Below are 13050 nucleotides of genomic sequence, written 5' to 3' on the forward strand. Positions count from 1 at the left end.
TAATCTTTAACAAAATACTCTTTTGAAAAGTTTTACATTGAAATAAACAAAAGCCATTTGCGTAAGTAGAGATAACTTAGAGAATAAAAAGTGCATAAACGCCTCGCTACTTTGATGAAGAAGAAACGGATGACTAAATGCAACTTTTTAATTTCGTGTGCTATCTCTTTCGATTAAGGTACTTTTTGAATATTTTTTCAAAGAAATGTTAGCGTAGTTTTCCTTTTTTAAATTTAAATCATGTTTAAAGGTAGTTTTTGAATGTTTTTTCAAAGAAATGTTAGCGTAGTTTTCATCTATTAAATTTAAATCATGTTTAAAGGTAGTTTTTGAATGTTTTTTCAAAGAAATGTTAGCGTAGTTTTCATCTATTAAATCTAAATCATGTTTAAAGGTAGTTTTCGAATATTTTTTCAAAGAATTGTTAGCGTAGTTTTCCTCTTTTAGATCTAGCTTATGTTTAAGGTAGTTTTTGAGTATTTTTTCAAAGAAAAGTTAGCGTAGTTTTCCTCTTTTAGATCTAGCTTATGTTTAAGGTAGTTTTTGAGTATTTTTTCAAAGAAAAGTTAGCGTAGTTTTCCTCTTTTAGATCTAGCTTATGTTTAAGGTAGTTTTTAAATATTTTTTTAAAGAAAAGTTAGCATAGTTTTCCTCTTTTGGATATAGCTTATGTTTAAGGTAGTTTTTAAATATTTTTTTTAAAGAAAAGTTAGCGTAGTTTTCCTCCTTTAGATCTAGCTTATAATTCAGGTAGTTTTTGAATATTTTTTCAAATAAAAATTAGCAAAGTATAGTTTATTTAGCATGACATCACAAAATACTAAACTCAAAAAGGCAAGATAAAGTATAAGATAAACGTAAAATAAGATATAGATGAAACAAATGTTAGGCTGCATAAAATCAAAAACTGCATTGCCTATCATAAACACAAATGTCTAGTGAGAGCTTTTAAAGGTCGTTCTTTTCGTCTTTTAATTTGGTGAATCGCGATTTGAATTTTCTAAGGCGCACATGTCTTTCAGTTGCTTTTTTCTTAAGGAAAGGTCGCCAGAGTTTTTTTACGCAGCTCCTGCAGCATAATCTTTAACAAAATACTCTTTTGTATATCATTACATAGAAATAAACAAAAACCATATGCGTAAACAGAGATAAATTAGAACGCAAAAGTGCATAAAAAGCCTCGCTACTTTGCTATAGAAGAAGTGGATGACTAGATACAACTTTGTAAATTCGTGCACTACCTCAATGGATTAAGGTATTTTTCGAAAGTTTTTTAAAAGCATAAATAGCGTAGTCTTCCTCTTTTAAATCTAGCTTATGTCTAAGGCAGTTTTTGAATAGATTTTCAAAGAAAGGTTAGCGTACTTTTCCACTTTTAAGTTTAGCTTATGTAGCTTGACAAAACAACACACAAAAAGACAAGATAAAGTATCAGATAAACGTAAAATAAAATATAAATGAAACTAAAGTTAGGCTGCATAAAAAACAAACAACTTAATAATCTACTAGACATGTTTAAGTTGAATTAAGTAAAGTCCTTTGCGCAAATTTGGGTAAATAAGAGAGTAAAAATCCATAAAAAGAAGAAGTGGATGAGTAGATACAATTTTTTAAATTTGTGTGCTATCTCTATTGAATAAGGTAGTTTTCGAGAGTTTTTTCAAAGCAAAATTAGCGTAGTGTTCCTCTTTTAAATCTAGATTATCTCAAAAATAGATTTCGAATAGTTTTTCAAAGAAAGGTTAGCGCAGCTTTCCTCTTTTAACATTAGCTTATGTAGCTTGACATCACAGAACACAAAAAGATAAAATAAAATATAAGACAAACGTAAAATGAAAAATAGATGTAGCTAAAGTTAGGCAGCATAAAAAACCAACAACATAATAATCTACTAGGCATGTTTAAATTGAATTAAATAAAATCCTTTGCGCAAAAATAGGTATGTTAGAGAGTAAAAGCGCATAGAAAGCCTCGCTACTTTGCTGTGAAAGAAGTGGATGACTAGATACAACTTTTTAAAATCCTGTGCTATCTCTATCGATTAAGGTAGTTTTCGAAAGATTTTTCAAAGCAAAAATAGCGTAGTCTTTCTCTTTTAAATCTAGATTATGTCTAAGGTAGTTTTTGAACAGCTTTTCAAAGAAAGGTTAGCGTAGCTTTCCTCTTTTAAGTTTAGCTTATGTAGCTTGACATCACAAAACACAAAATTCAAAAAGACAAAATAAAATATAAGATAAACGTAAAATAAAATATAGATGAAGCTAAAGTTAGACTGCATAAAAAAACAACAACGTAATAACCTACTAGAATCTAATAAAACCCTATGCACAAATGTAGGTATGTTAGAGAGTAAAAGTGCATAAAAAGCCTCGCTACTTTGTTTAAGGTAGTTTTTGAATAGTTTTTCAAAGAAAGCTTAGCGTAGTTTTCCTCTTTAAAGTTTGGCTTATGTAGCTTGACATCACAAAACACAAAACACTAAAAGGAAAGGTAATATAAAAGTTAATCGTAAAATAAAATGTAGGTGAAATAAATGTTAGGCTGCATAAAAGAAAAAAAAAATCGTAACATAATAATCTTCTATATATGTTTGGATTGAATTAAATGAATTCCTTTGCGTAAATATAAGCAAACTAGTGAGAAAAAGTGCATAAAGAGCCTCGCTACTTTGCTGCAGAAGTAGTGGATGACTATATGCAATTTTTTAAAATCGTGTGCTATCTCTATCGATTAAGGTAGTTTTCGAAAGTTTTTTCAAAGTAAAAATAGTGTAGTTTTCCTCTTTTAAATCTAGCTTTTGTCTAGGGTAGTTTATGAATAGATTTTCAAAGAAAGGTTAGCGTAGCATTCCACTTTTAAGTTTAGCTTAAGTTGCTTGGCATCACAAAACTCAAAACTCAAAAAGAAAAGATAAAATATATGATAAACCTAAAACATAATATAGATGAAACTAAAGTTAGGCTGCATAAAAAACCAACAACATAATAATCTACTAGGCATGTTTAAATTGAATTAAATAAAATCCTTTGCGCAAATGTAGGTATGTTAGAGAGTAAAAGTGCATGAAAAGCCTCGCTACTTTGTTAAAGGTAGTTTTTGAATAGTTTTTCAAAGCAAGTTTAGCGTAGTTTTCCTCTTTTATGTTTAGACTATGTAGCTTGACATCACAGAACACAAAGCTCAAAAAGGCAAGATAAAATATAAGTTAATCGTAAAATATAGATGTAACAAAGTTTAGACTGCATAAAAAACCAACAACATAATAATCTACTAGGCATGTTTAAGTTGAATTAAATAATGTCCTTTGCGCAAATATAGGAAAGTTAGAGTAAAAATCCATAAAAAGCCTCGATACTTTGCTGAAGAAGAAGATGACTATATGCAACTTTTTAAAATTGTGAGCTATCTATATCGATTTAGGTCCTTTTTGAGTACTTTTTCAAAGAAAAGTTAGCGCAGTTTTCCCCTTTTAAGATTAGATTATGAAGCTTGACATAACAAAACACAAAACTAACAAAGGCAAGATAAAATATAAGGTAAACGCAATATAATGTATAGATGAAACTAAAGTTAGGCTGCATAAAACAAACGGGTAACAATACTCTTCTATGTATGTTTACATTGAGTTAAATAAAATCCTTTGCGCAAATATAGGTATGTTAGAGAATAAAAGTGCATAAAAAGCCTCAGTACTTTGCTGTAGAAGAAGTGGATGAGTAGATACAATTTTTTAAATTTGTGTGCTATCTCTATCGAATAAGTTAGTTTTCGAGAGTTTTTTCAAAGCAAAATTAGCGTAGTGTTCCTCTTTTAAATCTAGATTATCTCAAAAATAGATTTCGAATAGTTTTTCAAAGAAAGGTTAGCGCAGCTTTCCTCTTTTAACATTAGCTTATGTAGCTTGACATCACAGAACACAAAAAGATAAAATAAAATATAAGACAAACGTAAAATGAAAAATAGATGTAGCTAAAGTTAGGCTGCATAAAAAACCAACAACATAATAATCTACTAGGCATGTTTAAATTGAATTAAATAAAATCCTTTGCGCAAAAATAGGTATGTTAGAGAGTAAAAGCGCATAAAAAGCCTCGCTACTTTGTTAAAGGTAGTTTTTGAATAGTTTTTCAAAGACAGGTTAGCGTAAATTTCCTCTTTAAAGTTTAGCTTATGTAGCTTGACATCACAAAATATAAAACTCAAAAAGACAAGATAATAATATAAGATAAACGCAAAATAAAATATAGATGAAACTAAAGTTAGGCTGCATACAAAACCAACAACATAATATTCTACTAGTTATGTTTAAATTGAATTAAATAAAATCCTTTACGCAAATATAGGTAAGTTAGAGAGTAAAAGTGCATAAAAAGCTTTACTTTGCTGAAGAAGAAGATGAATAGATGCAACTTTTTAAATTCGTGAGCTATCTCTATCGGTGTAAGGTAGTTTTTGAACAATTTTTCAAAGAAAAGTTAGCCTAGTTTTCTTCTTTTAAGTTTAAATTATGTAGCTTGACATCACAAAATACAAAACTCAAAAAGACAAGATAAAATATAAGATAAACGCAAAATAAAATATAGATGAAACTAAAGTTAGGCTGCATACAAAACCAACAACATAATATTCTACTAGAAAAGTTAGCCTAGTTTCCTTCTTTTAAGTTTAGATTATGTAGCTTGACATCACAAAACACAAAAAGGCAAGATAAAATACAAGGTAAACGTAAAATAAAATAGAAGTCAAACAAAAGTTAGGTTGCATAAATACAAAAACTGCATTGCCAAAAATAGAATTTGTTGTCTAGAAAGACCTTTTAAACTTTGTTTCTTTCGTTTTTTGACTTAGTGAATCGCGATCTGGTTTTTCTTAGGCGCGCTTGTTTCTTAGTTGTTTTTTTTGTAAAGAAACTTTATTCAGACGTTTTTTTTTACGCAACTCCTTTAACATTATTTTTAACAAAGTATTCTTTTATACGTGTTTACATTGAAATAAAACCCTTTGCGTAAATAGAGATAAATTAGAGAGCAAAAGTACATAAAAAGCCTCGCTACTTTGCAGAAGAAGAATTGGATGGCAAGATTCGTGTGCTTTCTCTTTCGTTTAAGGTACTTCTTGAATATTTTTTCAAAGAAAAGTTAGCGTAGTTTTCCCCTTTTAAGTTTAGCTTACGCAGCTTGACATCACAAAACGCAAAAACCAATAAGGCATGATAAAATACAAGATAAACGTAAAATAAAATAGAAGTGAAACAAAAGTTAGACTGCATAAAAACAAAAAAAAAAAAAAAAACATAATATACTTCTATGTATGTTTACATTGATCTAAACAAAATCCTTTGTGTAAAGATATGAAAAAATAGAGAGTAAGAGTTCATAAAAAAGCCTCGCTATTTTGCTGAAGAAGAAATGGATGTCTAGATCTTTTAAAATAAGGAACTTTTTGATTTCTTTTTCCGAAAAATGGTTGGAGCAGTTTTCCTTTTTTAAATTTCACTTATGCAGTTTAACATCACAGGAAATATTATTTTGCTTTTTAACAAACTCTTAAAAACATCAGAAGTAATTCTAAATGCAACTCTATTAAAAGTTTTCACAGAATAACAAAACGACTTCTTTTTTTTTTTTTTAAAGATAAAAAAAAGTTTGAACTATCTTTAAATAAGAAATGTGAGAACAGTTTAACAGAACTTCTTGTTTATTATGTCTTTAGCGAAACAGATAAAAATATTTGCAAAAGCATAGATAAAACAAACTACACAAAAGGCCCATCTTTATTGCCAAACTGAACAAACTTATCTAAACTACATAAATGGTTTCACGATATTGCCATATTGAACAAACTTTTCTAAACTACCCTCTTTTTGAATTTTTAGCTTCATGTTTTTAATTTTGTCTTTAATATGGCTTTGGTAGGAGTACTTTTGCAAGACATGAATGAGCTTGTCACTGCTATGATTTGCCAAGATGCCAAGGTAATCTTTGTACGAGCAACTTGAGCTTACATCTGTAAACACGTCTTGCAAGATGTATGCCAACACCAAAGCTGCACATCGTGGAAAACTTCTGGTGTTGAACCATTCGTTGTGGCCAGGGCAAGCATTCAGCTCTTCAACTATTTCATCTAAAATTTTACAAACTCAAGTCATAACACAAAGTGATTAAATCAAATATTCATTTGGTTCTGAAGTAAGACAAGATTTATTCTGTTTTTTTATTTATTTTTTTTTTGTTGACCTTATTGTTTGCACTGATAGCAATAACTGGTTTTTGAAAGATTACCTAAATGGCATTGGCTAACTTCTGCTTTGTTTTCCTTTGTTCTTGGCTGAGTTGATCCTGAAATAAAATAAAACCATGTTCATTTTTCTAATTCATAAAAACCATCAACAGTTTCTAAGTGTTAGAGATGATAACAAGCTGTGCATGATTTCTAACGGTGATGTTTCTAACTTCATCATTAGAAATCGGGTAGACACAACTTTCTAAAAGTGCACTTAGCAATGATGGCTAGTTTTTGTTAACAGTTAACCATCTGAAATTGTGCAAGAAGAGGTTTGTGTTTATATATCTTTGTATAAATTAGGTTTTACATTACCGATGAGTTCTTGAGTGAAAGATGGCATTTCCAACTTGATTTTTTTTCTTCTTGGATCTTTTACTTCTAAAACATAATCAGTTTTAGTATCATTCACTTGTATAAACATTTAAGCAATCACAGAATTAGTCCTGCAACAAATACATACACACTTCTGTGTTGTTTTTTTGTTTTGTTTTGTTTTTTTTACAGCTCTAACAATAACAATAGGGCAAGGAGTTGATTTGGGCATTTTCATTTTTTGAAAGCGTGTTGAGATTTGCATAAAAATCAAAAATCAAAAATCAAAAAGAATTTACCTCTGGATGTAGAGGCAAGACTTTGGCTAAATAGGCTACCAACAGATTGAACAGCATAAGGTGAGAGCTGCTTTGCAAGAACAGTACCAGCCTGTTGGACAGGAACAGCTGAAACTGGATCAGATGAAAGAAACAAACTGGGTTTGGCCAATGTTTGCTGAAAAGCAACAAGGCTAGGAGTCAGAGGAACAGAGTCAGAGGAACAGAAAAGACCTCTTTTGAAGGACAGAAAGCGACTTGCTGAGAAGGAGAAGCAGAAACAGGTTTGGCAACCACTTGCTCATTAAAGTAAACTGGAGAAAGTTTTGCATGGTGTTCAATAAAATCCGGTTCATCAGGAAATAATGTTAATGCAAGAGGAGAACAAGCTGTGCCAACAGGAACAGCTAGAGTCTGATCTACATCCATACAAACAGCTTGTTCGTTAGGAACTAGTTGTGCAAGAGCAGGGGATAGTTCAAGAACTGGACCAGCGATTGTTTGTTCAGATGGAACAGACGAAACAGGAGTTGAGGTAGGTTCACACAAGAAATCTACGGCATGGTCGTTGCTATCCTCTAAAGGAACATTGTTTTCTACAGCTGGAGAAAACGGAACCACTGTGGTACAGCTGAAAGTAGCAGCACATTCTTCAGAGTCAGAACCGGAGTCTAAATCTTCCTCAAAGATGTCCTCAACCTCATGAAAACCGTACTCCTCTGCATTAGTTTGGAGCCAGTCCATCACATCCTTCTCCTTCTTTGGTGGTCTCTCAGACTTTTCAACAGTCAAAGACTCTATGACTCCGAAGGACTGTCCGATGCCCAGGGCAAAGCGCAACTCCTCTGCAGCGTTCCACTGGGACACATAAAAGCTATCCATTGTGTTCCTGCTGTGCTTCATGTAGAGTGTAGCAAACCGCTCGCGATCTTCTTTGCTGTTGTTGGCAAAGTAAGTGGCTATCGAACCGCGAATGCAAGTGGGAGTAAGACGCTTCATGGGAATGTTTACTTGGCTTTTTCTGAAGCAGGACGTCAGGCAAGAGGAGATAGCAGAGGAACCCATCTGGTAAACAGGCACTCTAGTTGCACCGAGTGTCACACATTCGTCTTTGTTGGGTCTCATCGATGGAAAAAGGGGCCTGTAGCAGTCGCTCAACTCCAAAACAGTCTTGGTGTCTGCAGCCATGTAGTGAGAGTCGTTGACAAGAAGGTCTCTGTATCTCAGCAAATAAATATCGATCAACACTTTCAAGTCGTTCGGCACTAGAATGTTTTTGGCTCCGTACTTGTATGCTGTTTTGTAGCGCTCTTGCACAATGCAATATCCACACTCACTCTTCTCAGCAGCCATGTAGTCTCTAATGTTTAAAAGAGCAATGTTAGATTTTCTTAAACTGTTAATTACAGTGACAGAGAGCAGAAGATGGTTTCGTAGAGACACAGCATTGTCTCTAGTCGGTGTAAGAGACGGCTTTCTAATCGATTCCACTAACTGTCTTACGTATGCAGACTTGCCATATTCGTTCAGCAAACTGACATTGATGATGTTGATGCATTTTTTGCTTTTCACAAGGCTCCTCCTCAAAGAACGAAAGGGCCTCAGCACTTTTTGTAACTCCTCCACCTTGCAGCGCAAACGTCGGATGGCCTCATGAGAAAGTCCGAAATAGACATTCCTGGCTTCACTGAAACGAAACAGGAGACAAAGGTAGACAAGGCGGTTGTACAACGTGTGACAAGACATGGCTTTTGTTTGGTCAAGTTCACTCAGCTTGGAATTGAGCTGAATGTTTTTAAAGTGCATGGAAAAGTATCTATCCTCCAAAACGTTGGAATTGGTGAGAGCGTTCGGGTGCAGCGTCAGCGTGCTGTCACAACATGTCAATATTTCAACAACTGCATTTTTGTAGATCTTTGCTTGTGACAAAGTGTTGTTGTTGGCTACCACAAGCCACTTTTCAAAATCTCTGAAGAGCTCATCTGCTGACTGGTAATAAAAGTGAAAAGCATCTTTGTCCAGCTGAAACAAGAGTCTCTTATCTTCTGTCAAGACGGAGGAGTTGGAAACCAAGTGCTTTAAGGAATTAAAATCAGAGTCTAGGACGGATTCGGTGTTCAGCTCTTTGTTTTCTACAGAGGTGCAGTGGTTTGCAGAAGGAGCCTCGGACGAACCAGCAACTGATGAGGGCAAGCTTAAAAGAGGATCAGAGGAAAGAACCGGAGAAGAAAAAGAGGAGGAAGGCCCAGGAGCAGAGGATGCAGAGCCTGATGCAGACGCTTGTTCAGCTACTGGCTTAATACCAAAGAAGGCAGGTCGAATAAATTGAGGGACATAGAGCTTGTCGTTGTCGTATCGCTTTGCCTCTGCAATCTTTTGTTTGATCGTCTTGGAATCGTAGAAATGAGTCTCTTTCAAGTGTATGTCCAGTCGGTCGTAATACTTCCAACATTGCAAACAGGGGTAAGGTTTTGGACAGCCGGACTTGCGTTCGAGACGAGCATGCTGAAACTTCCTGACCATTGCAGAGTAAAAGATGGAAGCTTCATCCAAAGTCCAAGAATGATCTTTTTTAGTCAAGTGTCTTTTAATGCTTGTGGAGGAATGTTTGCACAAAGGCATCGGACAGCTAACAGCGTACCTCTTCTTGGTACCATAGAAAGGTACAACCCTGTTTACGGAGCCACACGCTGCAACTAATGCGGCCCTGACTTTGTTTTTGAGCTTTAAGTCTCTCTGTTCTTGTGACTGCCTTCTTTTCTTTTTTTTCGCTTTAGAGTTCGGAGAAGGGGCAACAACAGTGTTGTTTTCTTGTGAAGAAGACATGTTCAGGTGTTTGTTTGCAACGGTTTATGCTAAAAAAAAGAAGACAGTTAGTGAGAGTGTTTTTCTTCTGCCTGCATCCTGGAATCCTGGAATGTTTACAACTGCAGGGAAGAGCTGTGTTTTTTCGAATCCTCTGCAAAAGAGAAAAAAGAAAGAAAAGAGAGCAACAAGAAGAAACAAAGTTTCCACTAGCAAATGAAAAAGAATGAGAGCAACTAGCATTACATGCATGGTGGCAGCAGTGATTGCTATTATGAGAAGGAGAATGAGAAAAAAAAAAAAAAAAAAGAAACAAATAAATAAAGAGATGGAGTTTGAGAGGATCTCGCAACCATATGACTCAAAGAAAGAAACTGTGTTGAAAAAAGGCAAGAGAGGGCAAATAGAACTTGCTAACAAGGACAAATGACAGACATAACTACAACAGTAACAACTCTCATTGCAAGCATAATAACAACAGCATCAGCATCACTGACTCAGAGAGTGTTGACATAACAAAAAAGAAAACAAAAGTACAAGCCAAGTGGGGGAACATTAACAAACACTCATTGCAACTATAACAACAACAACAACAACAGCAACAGCATCACTGACTCAGAGGGTATTGATAAAAAAAAACAAGCAAAACAAAAACAAACAAAAAAACAAATAAAAAAACAAAACAAGCAAATTGGGTGAACAGTAACAACTCTCATTGCAAGCATAATAACAACAACAGCATCAGCATCAGCATCACTGACTCAGAGAGTGTTGACAAAATAAAATAGACAATAAGCAAGCAAAGTGGGTGAACAGTAACAACTCTCACTGCAAGCATAATAACAACAACAGCATCAGCATCAGCATCACTGACTCAGAGAGTGTTGATAAAATAAAACAGATTATAAACAAACAAAGTGGGTGAACAGTAACAGCTCTCATTGAAAGCATAATAACAACAACAGCATCACTAACTCAGAGGATATATAAAAAAACAAACAAACAAACAAACAAAACAAAAACAAAAAAAAAACAAGCAAAGTGGCTGAACAGTAACAGCTATCATTGCAAGTAAAATAACAACAACAGCATCAGCAACATCATCACTGACTCAGAGAGTGGTGATAAAATAAAACAGATTAAAAAACAAGCAAAGTGGCTAAACAGTAACAACTATAAATACAAGTAAAATGACAAAAGCAGCAACAGCATCACTAACTCGCAGGGTGTTGATAAAAAAAAAAGCAACAAACAAATAAAGCAAGCAAAGTGGGTGAACATTAACACTCATTGCAACTATAATAACACCAACAGCAACAGCATCAGTGACTCAAAGGGTGTTGATAAACAAAAACAAAGGCACAAACAAAACAAGCAGAGTGGGTGAACATTAACAACACTTATTGCAAGCATAATAACAACAACAGCATCAGCATCACTGACTCAGAGAGTGTTGATAAAATAAAATAGATTATAAACATGCCAAGTTTGTGAACATTAACAAACACTCATTGCAACTATAACAACGACTACAGCAACAGCATCACTTACTCAGAGAGTGTTGAGAAAAAAAACAACAAAAAAACAAAAACAAAACAAAACAGAAAACAGAAGTACAAGCCAAGGGGGGAACATTAACAAACACTCATTGCAACTATAACAACAACAACAGCAACAGCATCACTTACTCAGAGGAATTGATAAAAAAAACAAACAAACAAACAAACAAAACAAGCAAAGTGGCTGAACAGTAACAGCTATCATTGCAAGTAAAATAACAACAACAGCATCAGCAACATCATCACTGACTCAGAGAGTGGTGATAAAATAAAACAGATTAAAAAACAAGCAAAGTGGCTGAACAGTAACAACTATAAATACAAGTAAAATGACAAAAGCAGCAACAGCATCACTAACTCGCAGGGTGTTGATAAAAAAAAAAAGCAACAAACAAACAAAGCAAGCAAAGTGGGTGAACATTAACACTCATTGCAACTATAATAACACCAACAGCAACAGCATCAGTGACTCAAAGGGTGTTGATAAACAAAAACAAAAGCACAAACAAAACAAGCAAAGTGGGTGAACATTAGCAACACTTATTGCAAGCACAATAACAACAACAGCATCAGCATCACTGACTCAGAGAGTGTTGATAAAACAAAATAGATTATAAACAAGCCAAGTTGGTGAACATTAACAAACACTCATTGCAACTGTAATAAGAACAACAGCAACAGCATCACTGACACAAAGGGTGTTGATAAACAAAAACAAAAACACAAGCAAAGTGGGTGAACATTAACAACACTCATTGCAACTATAACAACAACAACAGCAACAGCATCACTGGCTCAAAGGGTGTTGATAAAATAAAGAAATAAAAACAAAACAAGCAAAGTGGGTGAACAGTAACAACTCCCATTGCAAGCATAATAACGACAACAGCAACAGCAACACCATCACTGACTCAGAGAGTGTTGATAAAATAAAATAGATTATAAACAAGCCAAGTTGGTGAACATTAACAAACACTCATTGCAACTATAACAACGACTACAGCAACAGCATCACTTACTCAGAGAGTGTTGAGAAAAAAAAAACAAAAACAAAAAAAAACAAAACAAAACAGAAAACAAAAGTACAAGCCAAGTGGGGGAACATTAACAAACACTCATTGCAACTGTAACAACAACAACAGCAACAGCATCACTTACTCAGAGAGTGTTTATAAATAAAACAAAAAACAAAAACAAGAAACAAAAATACAAGCCAAGTGGGTGATTACTAACAGCGCTAACAGCAGCAACAACAGTGTCTTTAGAAACAACAAACAAGTACAACAGCAACAACTGCTTTTACAGAGTATAACAATAACAACAACATGGCACTAACAACAACAAAAGGGTTGGAATAAAAACCTGTAGGCAAAAGGAGAGCTGCATTCAGACAAGATCGATTACAAAGAGGCTCTTCTTTAGGACAGAGGAGAAACTGCTTTTGAGGGACAGAGGGACTTTTGTTGTTGTGGTTGTTGTTGTTGTTGTGCAGAAACCAACAACTTTTATTGAACCGAATATAACCGAATATAACCGAAAGTCTTGTTTGCTTCTGTTTTGTGCCATCAAGAAGGGAAAACAAAACATCACAAAACAAACGAAGCAAACGAAACAAACAAACAAACAAACGAACGAAACAAACAAACAAAAAAAAAAAAATTAAAAAAATTAACAAACAAACAAACAAACAAACAAGCAAACAAACAAAAACAAATAAGAAAAACAGAAAACGCAGTACCGAAACCTCGCCATTTTTTATCCTTCCTCAAGCTTTCTCTGGGCGCCAAAGACCGAGAAAGTTGAGCAAACGT

General features: G+C 34.1%; 1 protein-coding gene across 1 annotated transcript; it reads right to left on the reverse strand.

Moving 5' to 3' along the window:
* Positions 1–7090: 7090 nt before the first annotated feature.
* Positions 7091–13050, reverse strand: LOC149875949 (uncharacterized). The gene is made up of 3 exons (XM_090075972.1): positions 12978–13050; positions 7158–9730; positions 7091–7111 (listed from the first exon to the last, which is right to left on the reverse strand). The coding sequence occupies exons 2-3, from the start codon at positions 9699–9701 to the stop codon at positions 7091–7093; spliced, it is 2565 nt and encodes an 854-aa protein (XP_089932098.1). The 5' UTR covers positions 9702–9730; positions 12978–13050.

The sequence above is a fragment of the Hydra viridissima genome, unplaced genomic scaffold (assembly GCF_058129835.1).
Source record: "Hydra viridissima isolate aposymbiotic clone 2 unplaced genomic scaffold, HvirCarnegie_v1 scaffold_92, whole genome shotgun sequence".
NCBI classification, from domain to species: Eukaryota; Metazoa; Cnidaria; class Hydrozoa; order Anthoathecata; family Hydridae; genus Hydra; species Hydra viridissima.